The sequence below is a fragment of the Excalfactoria chinensis genome, chromosome 6, assembly GCF_039878825.1.
Source record: "Excalfactoria chinensis isolate bCotChi1 chromosome 6, bCotChi1.hap2, whole genome shotgun sequence".
NCBI classification, from domain to species: Eukaryota; Metazoa; Chordata; class Aves; order Galliformes; family Phasianidae; genus Excalfactoria; species Excalfactoria chinensis.
In genome coordinates this window covers 26,277,028-26,299,582 of record NC_092830.1, presented here as the reverse complement: position 1 = coordinate 26,299,582, position 22,555 = coordinate 26,277,028, and the positions used below count along the sequence as shown (strand labels likewise).

At 57.8% G+C, this 22,555-nt stretch overlaps 1 protein-coding gene across 1 annotated transcript; it reads right to left on the bottom strand.

The window, feature by feature from the left end:
* Window positions 1-814: 814 nt before the first annotated feature.
* On the bottom strand, window positions 815-21,040 carry TRIM8 (tripartite motif containing 8). The gene is made up of 7 exons (XM_072340584.1): window positions 20,234-21,040; window positions 19,154-19,802; window positions 4,021-4,116; window positions 3,647-3,880; window positions 3,126-3,157; window positions 2,720-2,835; window positions 815-2,453 (listed from the first exon to the last, which is right to left on the bottom strand). Exons 2-7 carry the CDS (start codon window positions 19,721-19,723, stop codon window positions 1,846-1,848), a joined length of 1,656 nt encoding a protein of 551 aa, XP_072196685.1. The 5' UTR covers window positions 19,724-19,802; window positions 20,234-21,040; the 3' UTR covers window positions 815-1,845.
* Between the last annotated feature and the right edge of the window lie 1,515 nt (window positions 21,041-22,555).

Genomic DNA, 22,555 nt, shown 5'->3' with positions numbered 1-22,555 from the left:
AGACCCATTTTTCCCTGGATGGGCCCCTTGGCCTCCATTCCACTCCATTGGCCGCAGTGGCCTCCATTCCCCTCCATTGGCCCTGCTGACCTCCATTCCCCTCTGCTGGCCTCCGTTTCCCTCTACTGGCCCCACTGGCCTTCTTTCCCCTCTATCGTACCAGTTTACCCCCCGATTAGCCCCACTGGCCTCCATCTCCCTCTTTTGGACTCTATTCCCCTCTGTTGGACTCCAATCCCCTTTTATTTCCCCAGTTTTCCCCTGGATTGGCCTCATTGGCCTCCATTCCCCTCTGCTGGCCTCCATTCCCCTCTATTGCCCCAATAGAGGCTGCTATTCCTTTTCCTCTGGACCGACCCCATTGGCTTCCATTCCCCTCTGTTAGCTTCCATTCCTCTACATTGCCCCAGTATTCCCCTGGATCGGCCCCATTGGTTTCCTTTCCCTTCCACCAGCCTCCAATCCCCTGGAAGAGCAGCTCAGCCCCACACGACACCATTTCCTCATCCTTCCCGCAGGGCTGAGGCCGTGCCATGCCCAATCCTGCCGCAGGCAGCAAAGCCACCATCCCCATCCTCATCCCTGCGCCGCCACAATGGGGATTGTTCCAGAGGCGGCGGGCAGGACGCGGCCCTGCGCCTGACTCACATCCTTGGGCTGGGAGGGTCACCCCTCCAGCATCCCCCAGGGAGATGAACCCAACCCTATAGGGCACGTTGGGTTCTGGGCTGGCTCGGGGGCTCTCATCCCAACACCCCAGAACCCAGAGCCCCGCGGAGCCGCAGCGGGCAGAGCGCAGCAGAGCGAGGCGGTTGCACTAAGTGATCACATTTATTTGAATATTTGTGTGTGTGTGTGTGTGTGCGTGTGTGTGTTCTAAAATCGGTTACAGAATAAATACCTGTGCCTTAGAGCAGGAAGTCCACTTTTTTTTTATACAAAGTGCTTGTTACAGGAAGTTGCATCAGCGATACGCGGAGGGGGGGGGGGGTGCGTTTGGCATCACTTCCCCTCCTGAAAACTAGAACAGTTTGTTGTTGGTTTTAATTCTTATTATTTATCCGTGGGTTTGGGTCGGGTTTTTTTGTTTTTTAAAGTTTCTTTTCCCTTTTTTTTTTTTTCCTTTTTTTTTTTTCTTTTTTCTTTTTTTCCTTTTTTTTTTGTGCATTAAATTTCCTGCCATTGTGTATTTACAAATCTCTGAAAGAAGGAGGGGGGAGGGAGGAGAAAACAAACCAAACCAAAACCAACCAACGCAGAGACGTGTGAGAGGTGGTGGCCTTTAACACGAACAAAACCAGCCTTTAAAAAGAAATAAAAGTAACAAACCCCAAACCTACACGTATCATTTCATACTGAATCAATGATAGCCTTTTTTTTTTTGTTTTTTTTTTTTTTTTTTGAGGTTTTTTGTTTTTTTTTCCTTTCATTTTAAAAAGGGAAAAAGAAGGGTCTGGAAAAGCGGGAAACTGAACCAAACTGAAAGGGTAAGTGAGAGAAGTGGGAGCAGAGAAGGTGCCATTGTCCCTTCGGAGGTGCCGGCAGCGAGCGAGGGCAGCGCGCCCAACAGATCCCCATCCACTGCTTCTCCATAACTCCCCCCTCATCTCTTCCAGCAAGGGGCAGGAGGGACAATTCCGAAATTAAATTAAAAAGAATCGCAAGGAAATAAGCATCGTTATTTCATTGAAAAATGAAAATAGAAAGGAGATGAAAGACGAACCCTCCCCAAAATCCTGGAGGGGCGCGAGGCAGAAGGACGCTGGGTTTGATTTGAAAGAAAAGAAAACCAACAAAAAGTCCAAACGAAGCACAACTCCTCTCTCCGACGCGTCGTCCGCCGGGTTAACTGGTGACGTAGTGTTTGGCCGAGGGCTGGCCGTACACCCTATAGAAATCCTGCCGGCCGTGCTGCTGGGACGCGTCAATCCAATCCCGCACGGCAAGTCCCGGCAGCGACTGGGGCACGGCGGGCGCGGGTGGCAGCGGGTGGGAGTACTCCTGTGAGGAGACTGTCCAGGGGAAGTGCCCCGAGCGCGGGTAGGGCTGATGCCCGCTGTGGTTGGACACCGAGGAACAGTAACAGTTGTCCACCGAGCAGACAAGGATTTTGCGCCCGCCGTACTGCGAGAGCACGGACTGCTGAGATGACGTGGTGTTGGGGTAGTGAGATGGGTTGAAGACGGAGCCCGAGTGCACCGGCTGCGGGCCGCTGGGAAGTCCTACAATGTGCTGTGTGGAGCTACAAGGCACCATGGCTTGTGCGGACTGCCCCTCGCCGGCCGACGCGCCCTGGCTCATGTACTGGCTGGCCACAGTCCCGGACGATGGCTCGAGGAAGCTGCCCTCGGGGAAGGCGGTGGAGTGCTTGCGCTTCTCCGCACCGGAGTTGCTGACGGTGCAGGGGTACATGGGGATGCTCTGCAGGAAGGGGACGGGGGTGCTCAGGGGACCTGTGGGGGGAACAAGAAAGCGGGACCACATCAGGTTGCCGTCCCGATGGCTCCAGACCCACAAATCAAGGCATTGCCTCAGCATGCATCCATCCCACAAGCCACAGAGTGCCTTCGCAGCACCTCCACGTTCTAATCTGGACCACAGAGGGTACCTGCAACCCTACAGCCCTCCCTACCTTCTCATGCTGGGACCTGCAGGATGCCCAGTACTAGATGCGGGAAGCAAACAAGCCCTCTTCCCCCACTGCTCCCACCTCACTCACCTTCCAGCAGCTTCCTGAGCTGCTTCTCCTTCTTGGCAATCTCATTCAGGAAGAGCTTGGAGTTGAGGTGGCCAATTTTGGGTGGGGGCAGGCTGCCACCAGTACAGTTCTGGGTCCTGTTAAGACAGGGGCAGAGAGGAAAGGTGAGGGACAAAACGCACATGGGGCTGAGTCCACTTTCCCCCTGCCAGGCTCCTTTCCCCAACCCCTCTGGGGCTGAATTTCTTCCCCGGGAGCTGCTCCCATCTGTTACCCCCGGGATCCTTCCCAACACTGCCAGCTCAGCTCACTCTGGAGATAGAGAGGCAAACAGAGGCCCTGCAGCATCCCCAGTCCCGCTCTGCCCCTGTAGGTCATGCTGCTGTGCCTCACAACAGCCTCCTCCAAACGCGCTCGCTGCACTCACCTGTCCATTAGGATTTTCACAGACTTGGTGTTCTAGGAAGAGAAGGAGAAGCCCTGGTCAGCGAGGACAGTCCTCATCCCAGCATCCACCTCCCTATTGATGTCACCTTCTGTGTCCCCCCCGGAGGAGACGCAGTGCCTGGGTGTCTGTGACCAGGGCAAGAGGAAGACTCTACATCCCATGGATGCAAGATGCGCTGGCCCACAGTGCTCCTGGGTCATCCCACACTCCTGGTGGATGCACCAGAGCCAGCAGGGGGCCAGGCAGAGCCACCTGGTCCCTGGGCATCCTACCGCTCTCCCCATCTGGGTGAGCCACAAATTTGGCAGGGCCCAGGAGGGGCATGGAGTCCCAAATCCCTTTGTCCCCTCTTTGCACCAATCCTACTGGGCACCACTGAACACACTAGAAATGCTGGCTGCTCCACCGGACCAGTGTCTCTAACCCCTCATTGTGAGCCAGGCCTCCCCACTGATGAACCAGGCCTGTGGCCACCTCCCACCCCGACAGAGGGTTCTCACCTTCATGAAATTGATATCCTCAGTTTTGTCAAACATGACCTGGACCGAGCTGAGGAGCTTCTTGGCCTCCTGCATGCGTTCGTTCAGATGCAGGACCTGGGCTGCGTTCTCATTGCAGAACTTGGCCTGGGCCTTGTCCAAGATCTCCATGGTCTTCCGCAGGTCTTCGTCCAAGATCTGGTGCATCTTCTCATACTGCAGGCGCACTTCATCCTTCAGCTGACTCACCTTCTCCTGGGGGATGGCAGCAGAGTCAGCCCCTTGGCAGCCCCAAACCTCTGTGACACTGCAGGACACCCAGATCCTTCCCCATCCCCATCCTACTGCCCACTCTAGTCCCACGAGGGTGCAGGCCTTGGTGCTGGCCCTGTTACCTCCACCAGCCGCTTGTCAGACTCCAGCTTGTAGAGCTGCTCCTCAATGTCCTGCTCCCGCTCCTCCAGGCGGTCCTGCTGCTTCATCAGCATCTTCTGCAGGGGAAGAAGAGAGGAGCAGCTGTTAGAGCTGAGCTCTGGGATCATCCCAGAGCAAAGCTGAGCTCGTCCTGGGCTCTCACCCCAGCATGACCACATGAAGCTCAAAGGGCTGGGAACCTTAGAGGTAGCCCCATGACTACCATTTCACCACTTGGTTTGGTCCCAGCCAAGCCTTGGGGGGACACATGGAAGGATTAATCTGTTATGGAAGTACCACTTGGATGCCCATCACCCACCCCCAGTGTCTGCCGTGAGCCATCCTCATCCCTCCCGCACACCCCACGCCACGCCACATCCTTTCTCCCATCCCTGCTGCTGTGATAAGCCTCAGAGCCAGTGTCAGCGTAATCAGGAGGGACAGAGAGAGGAGGCACCGAGCTGCATTACCCCGGGGCTGGGCCCCAGCGAGCACCAAAGAACTGGGACAGAACGCCATCGGGGTGAGCTCCGGCCCCATGAAGGATCCTGACCCCCAGCACAGAAGGGCTCAGGCGGTGGGGGTGAGATGGGCAGAAAGCGGCAGCAAAGATGAGTTTCGAGGGGATTATTGCTATTATAAACTGCCACTTGGGGATTTATAATCAAGTAATTAATTCCTGGACGAGGTGGGAGGGGGAGGGCGGCAGAAGCGCTGCCGGGATTAATTGCGTTGTGGGGAAAGGCTGTCACCTCCAACTCTGCTCGGAGCAGGAACTGGAAGCCTCCTCCATCCTGTTGTTTTCCTTAAGAGCTGGGGCACCTCCACCCTGGCCACATGGCACAGCCATTGCCCCAAAAGCAGCTCTCACTGCTACTAATAATGAGGAGCTAAAAGACACCCATCCTCCTGCTCACAGCTGTGTGCCACAACACCCATGTGTGCGCCCACACTGTGTAGACACACACATGGACGTGGCCATGGGGACACCACCAGCCCCAGGATGTGACGATGCTGCAGGGATTGATGGACCGAGCAGCACCGGGTGCGCACTGTCAGCTCCATCCCATCCATGCCTGGGATTGGGAGTTTCCCACCCACAGCCACTGAAACCCGACCAGGACACGCGGGTAAAAACTGCCCTTTTGGCACTGAGAGGTGAAATCTCATTGTCTCTGTAGCACAGGCCAAATTCCTTCAGTATTTTGAAAAGGAAAATATATCCCTTTCCCTTCCATCCCCTCCCAAATCTGGTATTTCTGAAGTCATGAACTCCTCCTCCTCCAGGATCAAAATTTCTCAGGGTAATTTCTCACATTTCACGCATGACCCCAGTGCTGGGATGGCTGCAGCTCTCCGTGCGCATTCTCCCCACACAAGCCCTTCCCAGGCTCTGAGCAGCTCCAATTCATGTTCCGAGGCACAGAAGGTGCCAGGGCCCTCCGGCTATAGGTTCTGAGGAGCTCCTCAGACCCCATGAGGACTGGCCTTCCTCAATCACAAATATGTTATCTCCAAACACAGTTATAAATGGAGTTCCCCAGCATGGAGGAATATCGTATTTCAGCGTCGACAGATGTGAACTAATGTGACAAATGAATTAATGTATTAATCTGTGGTTGGGCAGTTCCACCCCAACCCAGTGGGTTCCAAGTGAGGCAGTGCTGGCCGCTGGATGCCAGCTTGTTCTGATACAATTAAATGGGATCTCAGCCCTTTCTCACGGAAAAAAAAACCAAACAAACAGCAAAAACAGCTGAGACCCAAGAGCAGAATCAACAACGGTGCAGCAAGAAATAAAGGCCGGGGCAGAGCTTGTGTCATGGTGACATCTCCAATGATGCAGGGTCACCGCATGGCTCCAGGCCCCAACCATGGCTGTAAGGAATACTTCTAAAGCCCCATATCTGTGGAGGTTGGGGTATAGGAGGGAGCAGGAGCCCTGCATCTGGCTGGGGCCAGGCACGTCGCTCCCTACGTCCTTCTCCCACAGCCCCGCACTGTCCCCTCACCACCAAAGCGCAGCCACTGCCTGAATGGGGACATTGTGCACTGCCACCGGAAGGACGGGATGGAGGGAGCGGGGCAGGAGGGGTGAGGAGGAGGAGGAGGAAGGTGGGACGGGAGCAGAGGAGCGGCGGAGAGCAGATGCTTTTCTTGGGAATGGCTCCAGACACCTGCAGCAGAGTGCAGGACCTGCATCAAGGGCACCCATTGAGGAGCATCCCAGCATGGAGCTCCGCGGGGCTGGAGCTGGGCCTGAGGTCGCGCTGCTGAATGCTAATGTGCAAAAAGCTGGCGGCAGGGAGGGATGCACACACACACAGTTGCCCGGCCTCACACCCACTGACTGATTTTCAAAGAAAAACCCACATGCAGAGCTATTCTGGTCCATCCTGAGGATGTCCCCTGGCACTGCAGCATCATGGGCAGAGCCCACACGTACCCCAAACAAAGGAGATCCCTCAAACCCAACGCAGGGCAGAGGGTGCTCCCCCAGATCGGGGAACTCTACAGACCCCGGGGGTCTCATGCTGACCAGCCAGGCACACGCGGCTCTTGCAAAGGCCCGCAGCACCGTCAGGAGCTGATTGCCTTACAGAGACAGGAAGGAAATGTTTGCTGCTGGGGTTTCATCTTGCACATATTTACAGTAAGTGGGGCGGGGGGGGGAGGTCAGGATGGAGCACCAGGTCTCCCCCGCTGCCCTGAGTGTGGGGTTTTGCTTTTCTTCTGCTGCTCCCTGCGCAGAACTGGGGCTGCTTGATCCCTGGTAGGGCAGAGGAACTGCATGGGATATCCAGAGCTGGGAGCACCAGAGAGCCCTATGCTCACACCAGGCAATCCCATCCCACCTCCTTGCAAGGAACTGAGCACTCCAGGAGGAGAAAACACAGGACAGAACCCCAATTCCTATCTCTTGTAATCACCCCAGCACCCCAGGCCCACTCCAACAGGGGCTGCAGCCAGGCACACCCCCCAGCCACAACTTGCAGTTGTGGGGACATGCTGGTGTCCATGGCCCTGGGACTGAACCCGTCCTGCAGGATGCCCTTCCCCCTGTTTATAGCTGCAGCAAGGAAAAGTTTGTGAGCAGGGGGAAACCAGGAGGCCTTGCACGGCAGAGGCTGGCAGCAGGATACTGGAGGCCAGGAAACAGGGACCTATTCTCAGTCCAGCAGCGACCTTCAGAAGGACCTGGAGGCCATCCATTTGCCTCCACAGCCCCTGCTTCCTCCTGCTGCAGGGATTATTTGGGGCTCTGCCTTCTGTCCAGCCACACCAGCAGGGAGCCAGGTGACACTTCCCTGGTGTCAGGCTGTGGGGGCCCTAACCTTCTTTTCTCCCTCTTCAGTCTCTTGTTTCATAGAGGCAGCCCCAACAGGAGGCTGTAACTTGGTCATATCACAAAGCCCTGCCCCTCACACCAGCCCTCTATCACGCTTCTGCTCTGTATCATCCATGAGTTGTTCCTTCCATAATCCCCATGAAGAAACTAACAGGCTTTGGCAGCACCCCCAGTCCTGCCTTCATCCGCTGCCGTCCCGCTCACCCCCAGTGGATCACAACACCCTCCAAGCTGCTGTGTGTTGCAGCCCAGCACTGTCTCAGGCTGTCCTGGCTTGATGCCTTTGCCTTCCAATGCTACCATCCCATGCAGACCCACTCCCATCGCCCGGCAGCCAGCCTACCCCCATCTGCAGCCCCTGTACAATTGAGAAACCCACACTCCCTCTTCCAAACAAACATCTCAGATTCAAGATCCAGCTGGCCTGTGTGATCTCAGAGTGTTCTCCCCGCAGGGCTGAAATGCAGCCAGCCTCTCCCTCCCTTCTGCTGAAGGCTGAGCTGCCTCTCATGAGCCTGCAAGGTCTGAGCCCTCAGCCCCTGGCCCTCCTCTTGCCCCACAGCTCAGTGAGGTGGGTAGGGGCTGACCCTGCTCCCTGAGACCAATCAATGACTCGGACCCAGACTGAGGGCACCCAGGTACCACCTGCACTGCTACCCAGGTGACTGGTGGCTCCCATGTCCCAGCTGCAGGGATGTCTATCAGTGCAAAGAAGGTAACCCACAGCCACATGCCCCATCACTGTCCACCGGCGCAGAGGTGACAACCCACGGCCATGTGCCCTGCCATCATCCATTAGCATGGAGGTGACAACCCATGGCCATGTGCCCCATCACAGCCCAGTTTGGGGTCCTGGAACTGAGGAGCCTGGCTGTGCCCATGGCACAGAGCTCCTCTCTGGGCTCAGGGCAGCACGGGAGAGAAATCCCCACTTTCATTCCAAGGCAGTGACTTTCTTCCTGCTAACCCATGCAGTTAAACTTCCAGCTGCTCAAGGCTATTCTAATTTGTACTGGTAAGTTAAATCAACACCAACAAGGGCAGAACGGGTTTACGTGCACCTCGGTTAGTGGCTCACACCAACCAGAGCACAGCTACGTTTCTCCAGGCAGCTTTTTGTTTTTTCTTTTCTAATAAAGATAAGAGGGCACTTATTTCTTTTGTGCACCTCCGACTGAGAAACGGAGCCTGAAAGTGACTTGGGAGTCACCGCCTTACGGCAAGTCAAGGTGACTTAACGCACCGACGGGCCGCGTCCGGAGAGCTCTGCAAAAATGCAGATCAACTAACAAGATCTACAGAACCTGTTGGGGGCTGAAAGGCAGCTTAGTGCTGTGAGGTGCCCACTGGAGAGCACGGGGATGGACCAGGCGTACGGCCGTGGTGATCCCAGCAACTGACTCAAGGTCTCCATTTCTCCTGGAAATGACGTGTCCAAACACAGGCACCTGTGCAACACCCCACTGCTGGGCTCCATGGGCTGAGCATCACAGCACGACAAACCAGAGACCCCCACGCTGCCACCCCGCAGGGAAGCCATTGGGGCAGCCATTCTCCCCCGCCCCGTCTTTGCGAGGCAGCGGCTGTTGAGAATCCGAGCGCCCGGATTCTAATCTTTATGAATCCCGTAGTCAGAGCGTGCTGAACAGCAGCCCAGCAACACCAGATGTTCAAACAAAGCTGCCAACCGACAGCTGTCTGCAGCTTGCAGCGTGTTTTTACTTTAAAATGCAAAATGATACCAATCTATATTAAAAGAGAGACATTCGGAGCCGGGCGATAGCAGCTGAAGCCGCGGATATTGCTCTTTCACGCAGGGTGTGGCAGCGGGAGGAAATATCTCAGAAACTACTGCTTAAAACGCCCTCCCAGCCCCCCAAATCCTGGCCCCTTTCCTAATGGGAAAGAGCCTCACGTTACCGCCTGAGTGCCGTGAATGTACCAGTGCGTGTCCAAACAAGCCAGCTGAAAGAAAAATGCGGCGTGAACAAACACGGACTAACGCAGGGTGCCAGAACGAACCCAGAGCCACACCTGGCTGCGAGCGGGGACGGGGCAGCACTCACCGCACGCGATGGAGACGTGCAAGGGATGCAGGGATCAGCTCGGTACCGCCTGCCCTCGTGCCCTGCCGTCATCCCAGCGCAGGGAGCAGAGCCCCCGTGAGGAAAGCGCTGGACCAAGCGCAAAGCCTGCGGCCATGGGAGGTGGCAAGGCCTGGGCAGGGCACAGCCCTCGTGGCTCGCAGGGATGGAGCAAAAAGGGCTCAGCCAAACGTGACGTCCCATCTCCCCGCCAGCCGCGCTCGCAGGAAATCCACGGGATCAGTCCCAGCGCCGCCTCATTGTGCTCCGAGCGGCGGCAGCATGAATGAATCACGCTCCTCGACGTGACACCCAGCTCCCAGCAACGTCCTCGGGATCAAAATATTTACATTGCAAATGAGTAAGAATAGGACCGAATCCCCTCCCCGGCTCGGTGACACAGAAGGGCCGAGCTGCGGGCTGGCGGAGCAGAGAAGCACAGAATCGTTTGAGCTGGAAGGGACCTGTGAAGGCCATCCAGCCCCCTACACTGAACAGGAACACCTACAGCTCCCATCGGGTGCTCAAGAGACCCTCCAGCCTGACCTTGGGTGTCTCCAGGGTCAAGGCAGCCACCCCCACTCTGGGCAACCTGTGCCAGTGCCTCACCATCCTTACTGCAAAAGACTGATCCTTGTATCCAGTCTGGAGCAGAAGGCAGGGACCTGGGCTCCACAACACAGCGATGCCAGACCAGAGGGGACCACACATCCCACAGCCCCACAGTCCCCTTGGGGAGCACACTGGGACCCATAGTTCCCACCCAGCCAGCTGCTGAGCCCTGCATGCTCAGCTCATGACATGACTGTAACCAAAGAGATGCATGGAGCCCTGGGGCAGCCCAAGGAGTGGCAAGCCCCCTGCTCCTGCAGCACACAGCCCACTCCCCAGCTCCCTGAACTCCCTGTTTTGCCCCCGGCACAGCACGGTGTCAGCAGGCATCACTTCACAGCACCAGGCTTCCTGGCGGGGAGTCAGAGGAAGGGGAAGAGGTGCCCAGGGCAAAGGCAGCCGGCACCTCCAGCTCCCAGAGTGCAGGGCAGCATGGCCCCTTATCCTTTTCATTGCCCTTGACTTTGGGAAGGAATAGAAACATCCTATTTTCGAGCCTGAGTATGGCAAATGATTGCACACCCATTGAAGGACGCACAGGAAGAAGGGGCAGGAGTTTATAGCAATCTGCTCTTACAAATAAATGAATTCAACCTCCTCCACTGTGGTGGGCCGCTGCCCACATGGGAAAGGTGACCCCCAAACCTCAAAATGTCACCATGTGCCCTGACTGCCCATCGTTACCCATGTGCATCTGGCCTTGGTTAATAAACAAAAGCAGGTAAAATCAACAGATTCAAGCAAAGTCACTTGCCATCAGCACTTCCAAATTCCTCTCTCTGATCCCATCCTCAAAGCCAAGCATCTCTTCATGGCGGTACCCACAGCCCCGCGGTGTCACCATGCAGCCTTGCCACCCCTTTCCTTGCAGCCCCCATCCATCCCAGAACCTAACAGCTCCACACACCAGCCCCACGCTGGCTTGCTTTTCTCTTCCCCATGTGCCCAAATCATGGGGATAAGGGATGGGGTGCTGCAGGGGACCTGCTCCATGTCAGAGGCATTGCTGGGGAGGGGGCTTGGATGCAGCCCCCACCATGCTACTTCAACATGCTGACTGCTGCTCCTGGGAGGACGCCTGTCATTGGTTTTTAATCTTGCCTGATTACGGGCCAGCCTCTGACATTATCGATCTCTGGTCCCCAAGGTGTCATCTATCTTCCAGATCTGATGGGGGATGAGAGCCCAGCAGCTCCGACCCGGCCAACACCATCCTTCCCAGGAGCAAGGACCCGCTCTGCTCCCCCACTGGTGCCACCAGCCTGCACGAGCCACATGTGAAGCTCAGCCTCCAACCCTAAACAAGAGGGATTTTGCTGGCTGCCCTCTCTCCATGCAGGCGCTGCGGAGCTGGGCAAAGCAGAGCAGCCCTGAGGAAATCTGAGGGCAGACGGATCTGGCATTTGATCCGCAGACTCAAAGCCTGGCTCCTTGTGTCCCCAGCACATCAGCAGCACTTTATCAAGTCTGGCAGGCCAAGGTGCCTCCAGCACCCGCCGCTTCCCTCTTTCACTTTCATTATCCTCTTTTAAAGGGGATGCAGCTGAGCAAGAAGGTTAAGGGATGTGCCAGAGCCATGCAGGATGGGCAGTGCACAGTGTGCGGCCAGAGGAGCCATTTCCAGCAGGGGCCGTGCTGCCATTTTCTAGAAGGGCAGGTCCAGCCCCAAGAGCTTGTGCCCACCAGAAAACCCACGTCCCACGTGCTGCTTGGGGCCCATGACAGCTTCTCCTTACCTGCACGCTACAGCTCGGGGTCCACACCCCATGGGCTCCCACCACCCCACGTCCTCCAGCTCCCAGTCCCAGCTCCAAGGGAAGCACAATGCTTTCCTCAAATTCCTGTGCTGCGATGACACATGACTGCGGGCAGCATGAAGGTTGTCTGCTCAGATGCTTCTCGTTGCTCCCTACAGCAAAGCTCAGCCTTGTGTTTCAGGAAGGAGGAATGTTTCCCAAGGAAGCTCCAGCTTGAACATGCAGATGATGGTTTTGCTTTTGCTTGTCGCCTGGTGTTATTTATTAGATGACTGCAAAAGCACCTCAATAAAGAGTGATCAGCGCTACATGTGCTGACAGCTATCAGGAGCCACAAGCAGACCTCAGAGAGGACCAAGGGCAGAACCACTGGGGTGGGGGCAGCCCGTGGGGTCCCTGCCCAGCAAGATCCTGGAGGCTGTTCATGTGCTCTGGGCTGTGAGTGGGGGCAATTTCCATCCCATCAAAGGGCTACGAAAGCCTGGGCTCAAGGACTGGCCCTAGTTTTGCTCGTTGGACTCACAGCCTTGATGAACAATAGGTTTGGAGTGGGGAGGTGTTTGCAGGATGCACAGGACATCACCTCCAGTCCCCTGCCTGGACGCCCCAGCAGGCTGAGACAGGAACAGAACACAGCCACAAAAGGTGTCCCCATTCTATCCTGGGGCAGATCCTGCCCCTACCCCACACCAAGTCCCTCTTTGACAGGCACCCAGCAACACAGTGCAGGAATGCTGCAGTAATCCCCCCCAAATCCAGCCACCCCCACCATCACAGGACCTGACAGCACGGAGGGAGGGAGGGACCAGAGGGACAGCACAGGACAGGGGACCTCATGGCATATTTCTTCCACTCCACCCACCCAAGAGCCATGCATGGAGGGGCTTCTGCCGGTGGAGCTGGGTGTACCAGGACAGAGAACAAAGGGAGGCACCCACACCCCCATCCCTTTGTCTGAGTGCAGAGGAGCTTCACCTGCAGGGAAAGCCTGCTCCCACCCAGCAGCTGGCAGATACGGGTGGGGAAAGGGACGGGTGGGGAAAGGGACGCAGCCCCCTCCAGCAGGAGGGTACGGAGCTCAAGGACATGGCAGTGCACATAGGAAAGCCCCTTCAAGCCACCGGCTCCCCCACCCCCAGCACATCCAAAAGCAAAAACCCAAGAGCCTGCAGCACAAAAACCCAGCCCACCCCCAGCACAATCAATACTGGTCTGTGTGTGACCCAGCACCAAAGCCCAGAGCTCAGCTCCTGCACTGGGAGCAACAGCGGGGCTGTGGGGGTCAGAGACTTGGAGCCACACAATAACCAGCTGAAGCTGCTGTACAGCCGGGAAGCTGCCTCTCCATCAGGATACAGGGCTCCAGCACTGGGATGGAGCTCCCGGGTCACCCAGCAGGAGAGCAGGACTGGGGGGATGCAGTGTAATAGGGAGGGGGGAGAGAAGCAACCCAGCGCCGCGTCCTGCAGCCGGCTGGCCTGACAGCGTGTACTCATATTTCAGAGAGACACAGCCATCCGGAACGTCACTCCCTGCCAACCGCCTCATCTGGAGCCATCCGCAGCTCACTTGTTTGCAACCCGTGCTGGAGCCTCCCCCCCTGGAGCAGGCACAGAGCAGGGAGCTGAGACAGGAGAGGTACTGGGAGAGAGAGAGCATGGAGATGGGGAGGAATGGCAGAGGAATTAAATCACTTGGTGCTAATTTATGTATTTTCTGGCAGTTGTGGTGCACCGGACCAGCAAACGGAGCATTTTGAGAGTGTGGTGCGCAGGAGCCACGGCTCCAGAACAGCGGGGTGCTGCTCTGAGACAGAGACTTCGCTCCTGTCACCACCACAGGCACATCACAAGGCAGAGAGCAGGCAGGCATGGTCCCCTGGTGAGAAGGGACCAGAGCTGCCCTTATCAGGAAGGATCCAGCACTGGGAACCTCTTCCTGGAGTTCATCTGGAGGACAGATGTAACATCTCTCGCGTGCATCCAGCATCTCGTGCTTGCAAACAACCACCCAGCCCTCCATGCTTGGGAGCAGGCATCTCCTCCTGTTCCCAAACACAGTGCATTCAGCCCTCCTTGACAGAGAAGGGCTGGGTACCCCTACCAGACCTCCTCCTATGGATGAAGGATAAGGGGAGGACAACCCTTGCCCACGTCCCACAAACCCCACAGCTCCCCATAGCCATCTGCCCCATCTTCCCTACCAGCAAATGCAGCTTCAGTTGGGTACCGCACCACACAAACCCAAGCTCTGGCTCCATCAAGCCACCCCCTTCCTGCAACAAGCCAGCACCTCCCCAGCCTGCAGGCTGCCGATGAACGCGGCAACTTGACAAAGTCACCAGCCACTGCTGCAGATCTGCAGCATTTCAGCTTTTCCCCCCAAGAAAAAAGCAAGGCCAGACCAGATTCTGCCCCAGAGCCTGCGTGGCAAAGCAGCATCTAGCTCCAAGTGTTTATTTATAAATCTGTACATACATGTACATTTGAATTCTGACAGAATTAATCCTGGCATCCAGCTAATTCAAAGCATTCCTCCCCCATCACACTACTGTTGCAGGCCAGCCCAGCACAGAAGCTGATTATAAAATACTGCACTAGCCAGGCATTTCTGCAAAGCCCTGTGCTATTGAGCATTCAGCCTTCCCTTGCTTGGCTATTTCATTGTTTCGGTGTCGATCCCTCCTCTCTTGCCCTGTGTTTCCTGGTTACTTTTGTCCCTGCTCTGGAAGCACCGCTGCTCTCAGCCCCGTTTCAGGGTCAGATTAAAAAATAAATAAGTAAATTCTAAGAAATTAAGGATAAGGAAAGAAAAACTTCCGGCGCATACCAAGATTTCCAGCAAACAGACCAGGTAACCAGCAAAAAAAGGCAAAAATGCAGCAGTGCGCAGGCAGAGCTGGGGCCTGAAGCCCGCTGCCTTCCTGCAAAGCACAGCGGAGAAATCCCTGTGTGGTCACACGCTGTCCCCTCAAACAGAGCGCGGAGAGGTCAGGGCAGCCAGCAATGTAAGAGCCTCTTTATTCTTGGGCAGTTGCACGGATCTGATCGCTTGTGCCCTTTGTGAGCCATGGAAATCTGCCTCCTCCTCCCAACCCCTCGAGCTCTGCCCCACTCGGGAAGGAGCAAGGGCCGTCAGCATGGGCTCCTGGGTACCACCATGGCTCTGGGGACAGCTCACAGTCAGCGCTTTGCCACAGCTAAGGGAGAGGAAGAGGAGGTTCCTGGCTTTCCCTGTCTCCCAGGAAGCTGAGGAATGAGAAGGACCATAGAATCATTCAGATTGGAAAAGACCTCTAAGATCACCGAGTTCAACCATCAAACCCCCAGCTAGGCCCCCAGTCCCACATCTCCACCCCTGCACCCCTGGCTCGAGCCCTACAGATGGCTGCCTCTTCCCCCCTCCCACCCCGCTCCTCACCAGCACCCATTCACACAGCACTTTCCACTGTGGGAAGAGAACATCCTCAGGCACGGTCCCTCCTCCTCCTCTTCACCTCCTTCCTCCCACCGCAGACACTGGATGCCCGCGTCCCCCACCTCCGCTGTCACTTCTTGGGTGACTGTGCAGACAACTTGTGGCTGCAGGTCTAAAGCAAGCAACTGCTGGGGACTTGACAGGCTACAGACAAGGGAAATGCTCAAGCTCAGCAGGAAAAGGCCCTGCATCCAGACCTCAGGAGGGGCAAATGCTGGTTCCAGCTCAAAGACCTGCAGAGCCCCCATTCTGCAGGGCCTACCACGGGGACCGGGTACGTTCAGAGAGCTCTGGGGAGCGCCTGCCAGGCAGCAGCCCACAGCACTCAATTCACACCTGAGAACTCGGGCCCTTGCACTCACAGTGCCTCCGTGGGCTGCATGCCACGCTCCTCATAAACAACTCATCTGGAAAATAAGCGAGCCCATAAAAATCCACCCCATAGCAAGTCACCAAACCTGTTCTGGAGTAAATCGACCTACAGCAGCTCAAGCCTGCAGTTGGGCCGACCCCTCATTGCCAGCACCAGGGTTTGCTCGGTGCCACCTCTGCACCCATGGCACAGAAGGGAGCGTGGGGATGGGACAAGAGACACGCACACTGCCAGGTGCCTCTGGTGTCAGAGCCAGACACCACCAAGGCTCCCACACCTCCCACAGGTCACAGCGCGTCTGCCTCCTCTTGGTTCAGTCGTGCAGGGGTTTTTATAAGGCAGCGGGATTTTCTCCCGACTTCCCACACGGTGCAGGAAGGAAGGTCAGGGGGAGGCTGTCTCTGAGCCTTGAAGCGTTACCAAGGCAGGAGCGGAGCCCCCAGCCAACCCCTTCCATTGGCAGCCTCTCCAGCAGCAGTACAACCAACCAGATCCCGCACAACAGTGGGACAAACACAGCAGTACCCAGCAAACACTCGGCTCAGCCCCTTTCACACGTCCTTCTTTGGCTGCTGCCTTCCCACCTGTGCTGCCGTCCTGGCACACAACAATACTCGGGGAGCGTCCTCCTCCAACCAGGGGAACTTCCTGATTTCAGCCCAGGAGAAGGTCCCCCCATGCCCTGGTTTGGGAGGTAAATGGCTCCAGCAGTAAAGATGGAAGGAAACGCTGTTTTGTTTCAAGACCTCGACACAAACACCACGTCAAGAAGCACAAAAAGAGGGTGGGTTGTCAGCCTGTTATTTTTTTTTCTCTCTCTAAGCACTACAAAAACAGGAAACAAAGGAGAAAACATCTCACGGGGGGGAAGGGGAGGTAGGCGCTGATACGCCCACAAAAGCAAGATTAACCACATATTTTATTTACTGCTTGCCTTACACTTGCACCTTTGGGTTCACCCAGCTGTGAGGCAGGGCTCTATGGGTCCTCAATGCTGGGTGCCGTGCAAGCTCAGGAAGCACTGGCTCTGCTCCCCAAGGAGCTCCAAGCCCCCACCTGCCCGACACAAAGCCCCCCAACGCGGGCTGCAGGGAACAATGACGGCAGAGGGCACTGCACCCTCCCAGCCCTCAGGGCCGCCTCCACCACTGGGTCAATCCCACACCCGTAACCCATGTTCCAGACACCGTGCAGAGGATGAGACTCTGAGCCTCCAAACTTTGACTCACTTCTCAGTTAGGAGCTTCCCAGGGGCATGTGTGGAACAAATCTCTCAGGGCCACTTGCTGGTGGGGATGCGCGATGCTCCAGGAGCACAGCCCATGGTGTGGAGCCAGCCAGCAGCTGGGAATCCCATGCTGACACTGGCACATGGGCAGCCATCGCTGCTGAGCTCACACAGGATGGGGACACGCACGTGGCCCAACACAGTGCTGACACAGCTACACTCTTGGTCCATGAGAATAGGGAGCCATAGCGGGGACCCTGCCACTGCCCCATCCCCAGCTCAAGGCTGAGCACCCAACGGTGAGAAGAGACGGGCTGACCACTGCAGGGATGGGAAATTAAGACAACGCAGTGATGGAGGTTCTAAGGGATTTGGCCAAGGTCACGCCGTAAGGCTGCAGCTCTACGACACAAACCCTTCACTGCCCGGCCGCACATCCTCAGATTTCACAGCGGGGCCAAAATCCAGCCTTGCTTTGCGCCAGGTCGTTTGGAACGCCAACATCCAGCCCTAACGACGGCACAGCAACAGAAAAATGCAGAGAGCGGGGATCGATGAGATCAAAGAGTCCTGGAAAAGGACCTGGAAAAACACTCCGGGTCCCCGTCCCTGCCCGCCGGGGTGGATCCCCCACCCTGCCAGAGGGAGACCAAAACCATTCCCTATAAATAGAAACAGAACAGCCCTTCTCCATCAGCCTGCCTGGGTCCTTCCCCTCCCAGTGCGTGTGGCACCTCCACGGAGGTCTCTGGTTTTCCCCAAAAAAACCTGGAGAGGAAAATAACCTTCCTGTGAGCTCAGGCTGGGAGCCGCCCCCCCTCCCTCCTCACCCCCCCCACAGGCCTGGCCGTCCAATTGGAAAGTAATTATACTGCAATTTTTATTTATGACTCTTTTTTTTTTTTTTTATTGCTAAATGGTGACTCATTTTGGCAACATTAAAATACACAGGAAATCATCCCCATTTTACAGTAATCACCATTCAATTCATTGTTAAATATTTATTTGTCGGACGAGCGCCGGGGCCCTCCGGAAGGGTCGAAGCGGGCGGGGGGCAGCGGGGCAGCAGGGCTGTGTGCTACCCCTCAGGGTGTGGAGCCGTGGTGAAAGCCGCTGCCAGATGGCCCAGCCACAGGCACGGCCGACTCACTTTCCCCATACCCAACGCCTCCCGCTGCCGGAGGGACTGGGGGCAGGCCCCTGTCACCCCTTTATCCTGATTAGAAAAAGCACTATTTGGCCAAAACCCAACCCTGAGCCCCCCGGAGCAAGAAGCCACATCTCTGCTGAATGCCTAACACGAAGCTCATCCGGTGCCGGCCATACGGGAGGAAGGGGAGGACAGTGGGAAGAGCCGGGCTCTGACATTCATCAGCCTTACAATGGCCAGGGCCACGTCCCTGTCGCGCAGCGGCTTTGTCATCCCGGGGCTGTGCGCCTGGATCTGCATTTCAGGGCTCCCCCCCCCATACACACACACACCACCCACCACCAAATTTCAATGCATGTCACCGAGCGGCCACCAGCTGACCCTGAGCCACGGCAGGGCTGAAATCTCCAATCATCCCCTCCTCAGCACCGGGACCCCCACCTCACACCAAGGGGACACCAAGGGCCCAGCAGACCTCCATGGGAGGCCCCGTCCTTGCAATTCGTCCCCCCCCCCTCGCTACACCCGGCCAAGCCGTGATCTAACATGTCTGCTCCTGCTGACTTCCTCCTGGCTGCCCCAGTGCTGCGGAGGGCACTGGCAAAGCTCTACAACAACAGGCCGCGGTGTTGGCAAGGAGGATGGCTTTTGGGTAGGCGCTACGCAAACACGAGCCTGTTGGGAAACAAATACGGCACGCCACAGATCCAGGAGGCAGAGGGAGAATCCCCAGCTGAGAACCACCACGAAGAAGCTCCTACCCAACACAACCTCTACGATGGTGGGGAACCTCCTCGAGCTCTCCCCAGTGCTCTCGCAGCACGGTGGGCTCAGTACCGCTAGCCCAGCACCTCCTATGGAGCACGGTGGACAGACCTCGAGTACGGTGGCCAGCTGATGACCACCAAACGCACCCACCCACGGCTGCTCAGCGGGGTGGAGACCACCACCACATCTCGCACAGGGACCACCATCTCAAGTACGGTGGCCAACCGACCGCCAAGACACGCATCCCACCCACGGCCGCGCCACTGGGTGGAGATGATCACGACGACTCACAGGCCTCAGCGGACACCGGACTCACCCTGATCTCATTGCGCCGGATCTCCACGTCACACACCGAGTGTCCCTGGTGGGCCCCGCTGTAGTAGCAGCAGAACTGGCAGACGGCCACCTGCTCGGCCTCGCAGTGGTACAGGCGGTAGGCGTTGTGCTGGGGGCAGCTCCAGGCCCGCACATCGTCCGCCTCCACCAGGAGGTGCCCACGGGCCGTGGAGGGCTGCTGCAGGTGGGTCTGGACGTGGGACTGGCAGCACGGGGCCTCGCACCTCAAGCAGATCTTCTGGGCGGGCAGCGGAGGGCCCCGGCGGCAGAAGACGCAGTGCAAGACGGAGGGAGGCTTCTCCAGGTTGAGCGAGTTGAACTTCTCCACGATGTTGGTGAGCTTCAGGTTCTTCTCCAGGTTGGGTTTCTGGTTGTACGCCTGGTTGCACTCCGGACAGCGCACCAAGCCCGTCTCCTTGGCCCACGCCTCACCGATGCAGCCCCGGCAGAAGTTGTGCTTGCAGGGGAGCTGGACGGGCTCCACAAAGACGTGCAGGCAGATGGGGCAGATGAGCTCCTCCTCGAAACAGTTCTTCCAGTTCTCGGCCATCGCTGCCGGCGCTCGCTGGCGGCTCTCCCCACCAAACGTCTCAGTTGGGTCTACGGACGGGCACTGGGGTCGCGTCGCCCTGCAATGGGAAGTGTTGGGGTGAACGGCCGGGCTGCCCCTCCGCCCCACGGAGCTCAGAACCGAGGGCACGAGGAGCCACGGGGCAGCACTCGAGGAATCTCGAGCTACAGAATGGCTTCGGTTGCGGGGGGACCCCAGAGCTCATCCAGCCCCAAGCTCCCACCGCGGGCTGGGTGCCGACCAGCAGGTCAGGGACCAGGACCCGATCCAAGCCGGCCCCAAACGCCTCCGGGGACGGGGCCGTATCGGTGGCGTCAGGTTAAAAACGCAACACAAACAGTTAATAAAAAAACAACAAACCCAACAAGCCAACAAAACAAACCCAACGACCCAGCAATGCCGTATCGGAGGATTTACAGCCCCAAAACCTGAGCGGCCCCCGGCAGCAGCGGGTCTCCCTTTCAGCAAACAGGGTGAATCGAAACTTACCGAAGGTTGAAAGAAATCCATACAAAATCCAGCGCCGGGCTCCGCGTTCCACATAAAGCTCCGAAATTCAGCGCTCCGGGTTCGATTTTTCGTTCCTTGGGTTCGCCGCCGACATTCAATATTTTAAAGGGACTTCTGTCCCTCCTCCGCCTTCCCCCCCCACCCCCCCTCCCCAAAGCTGACTACAGCAGAGCGGCTGGGCTGCCTCCGGGCTTTATCCCGGCTTTCTCCGCGATGGGAGCTCGGAATCGGGAGTCTTTTAAAGGAAACAGATCAAAGGGTTAAGATCCAAAACGGGAAAAGGAGGAAGACCGGGGAAATGGGAAAAAAAAAGAACAGCGACGATGACGACGGTAGAAAAAAAAAAAAAAAAAAAACACACAAAAAAAAAAACCCCAAAGCCCCACGAATCAACTCGGCAGCACCGAAGGATTGCAGCAATAATAAGAGAAATAAAAGAATAGGGGGGGAAAAAAAGACAAGAGAGGAACGAAACGAGGGGAAAAAACCCTCTCGGCTGCTTCGGAATTGTGAGGTGGTGAATGGGAGAGCCGAGCGGAGGACAGGCCAACCATTCAGGCGCTGCCTCCGTTCATAAATAGGAATGAAAAAGAAAATGGGTTTCGTAAAGGGAGGGAGGGGAGAGCCCCAAATCAACCTGCCGGGGTTCTCACGGGGGGGGCCGCGTCCTCTTCGGAGAGGGGCGAAAAAAAAAATCACCGAGACCGGAGGGGCTCCGAGCGGGGCCGCCCTGCTCCCCCCACCCCACACCCCCCCCCCCGCCCCGGAACAATGCGCCGAGCGGGCGGGGGTCGCGCGGAGCGGAGCGGGGCCGGAGCGTGCGGTTCCGGGCGAGTCAGCCCTCAGCCATTTTGCGCTGCCCTATTGGAGAGCGGAGCGCGGCGCAGGGAAACGCAAAAAAAAAAAAAAAAAAAGAAAAAAAAAAGAAAAAAAAAAAGAGCCCGACCCCCCCCGCCCCCTCCCGTCGGAAGAACGTCGCCTCGCCGCCGCTCCCTGCCCCCGCCCCAATGGGGGCTGCGGGCTCCGTCCCCGTGTCCCCGCGTCCCGTCGGGGCCGCTCAGCACAGCCCCGCTCAGCACAGCCCCGCTCAGCACAGCCCCCCGCGGCCGCCCCCGCCGCCTCCTGCCATCTTGCGCTGCCCGGCGGCCCCACGCCCGGCCTTCCTCCCGCCGCCCCCGGGAGGCGGCCGCGGCCGGCGGGGGGGGAAGGGGGGGAGCGCGGATCCCCGGGAGCTGCGGGGTTGGGGCGGGAGGGTGGGGGGGAACGGGGGAGGGCGAGGGGTGGGGGGTAGAGAGCGGGGCGGCGCCTCGGAGCCGCGCGGCTCAGCCCCGGCGCTGGGGGCCCGGAGGGGCGGCCATGGGGGCGGCGGCCGCGGGGAGAGAGCGACCGGGGGCGGGGGGAGGCGGGCGCGTCCCGCCCCGGAGCCGCAGCCGCTGAGTGCCGGTGGGACCGCCGGGCGCTGCCGCCACCGCCTCGGAGCCGCCCCGCGCCGCGCTGCGGTGGGAGCCGGCACGGCCCGCCCAGCCACGCGTCACCGCGCTCCGCCCGACGCGGGGCGGTGCTGCCTTAAAGCGGCGATGGACGAGCGGGGACAGAGGCGGTCGGTGGGGGTGGGAATAGAGGTGATAATTGGGTCGGCGTGGTGGGTCGGGATGGAGATGGACGCGGGAGAGGCTGTTCGGTTGGGATCGAGGCGGGAATCGGATGGAGACGGGAATGGGGTTCAGACAGGAGATAGGAGTGGGGAAGGAGATGGAGAAGGGAATGGGAAACGGGAGGCAAGTGGTGGGATGGGATGGAATAGAGGTGGGGATGGGAACGGTGTTTGGGTTGAGATGCAGATGCGACGGGATGGAGATGGAAATGGGATTTGGGTGGGGGTGATGACGATGATGAGATGGGAATGGAATGGGAATGACATGGGGTTGGAGATAATACGGAGATGGGGATACAGATGTAGATAGAGATACACACAGAGATGCAGGTGTGGGCAACAGCTGCCTGAAGGGAGGACAGCTCACTGGGGCCTGTCCTTTTGTTCTCCCAAAGTGAAGGCTGCCCTGCCACTTTGCACCGAGCTGCACATCCTCAGCACCACCCAGTGACTCCCAGTCCCACCCCTGGTGACGTGCCATCCCCACCAGCAATCATCAATGCAGACCAGGGCCCAGCTGGCACACGTGCCCTGCTGCCTGGTGAGTGGGGAGTAGGGCTGCAGAGAGGGGTCCCACCACTGTGTCAGGTTGGGGCCAGGTGTTCCCAATGCCAGCAGTGGCCATTTGTCCCATGGGGTCTCTCTGC

Excerpts from the sequence above, each read along its gene's own strand:
- TRIM8 (XM_072340584.1), bottom strand. The coding sequence starts at position 19,723 with ATGGCCGAGAACTGGAAGAACTGTTTCGAGGAGGAGCTCATCTGCCCC. Across the intron at positions 3,881-4,020 it reads CTGACAAGCGGCTGGTGGAG|GAGAAGGTGAGTCAGCTGAA; the intron begins GTAACAGGGCCA and ends GCCATCCCCCAG. Across the intron at positions 3,158-3,646 it reads AGGATATCAATTTCATGAAG|AACACCAAGTCTGTGAAAAT; the intron begins GTGAGAACCCTC and ends TTCTCTTCCTAG.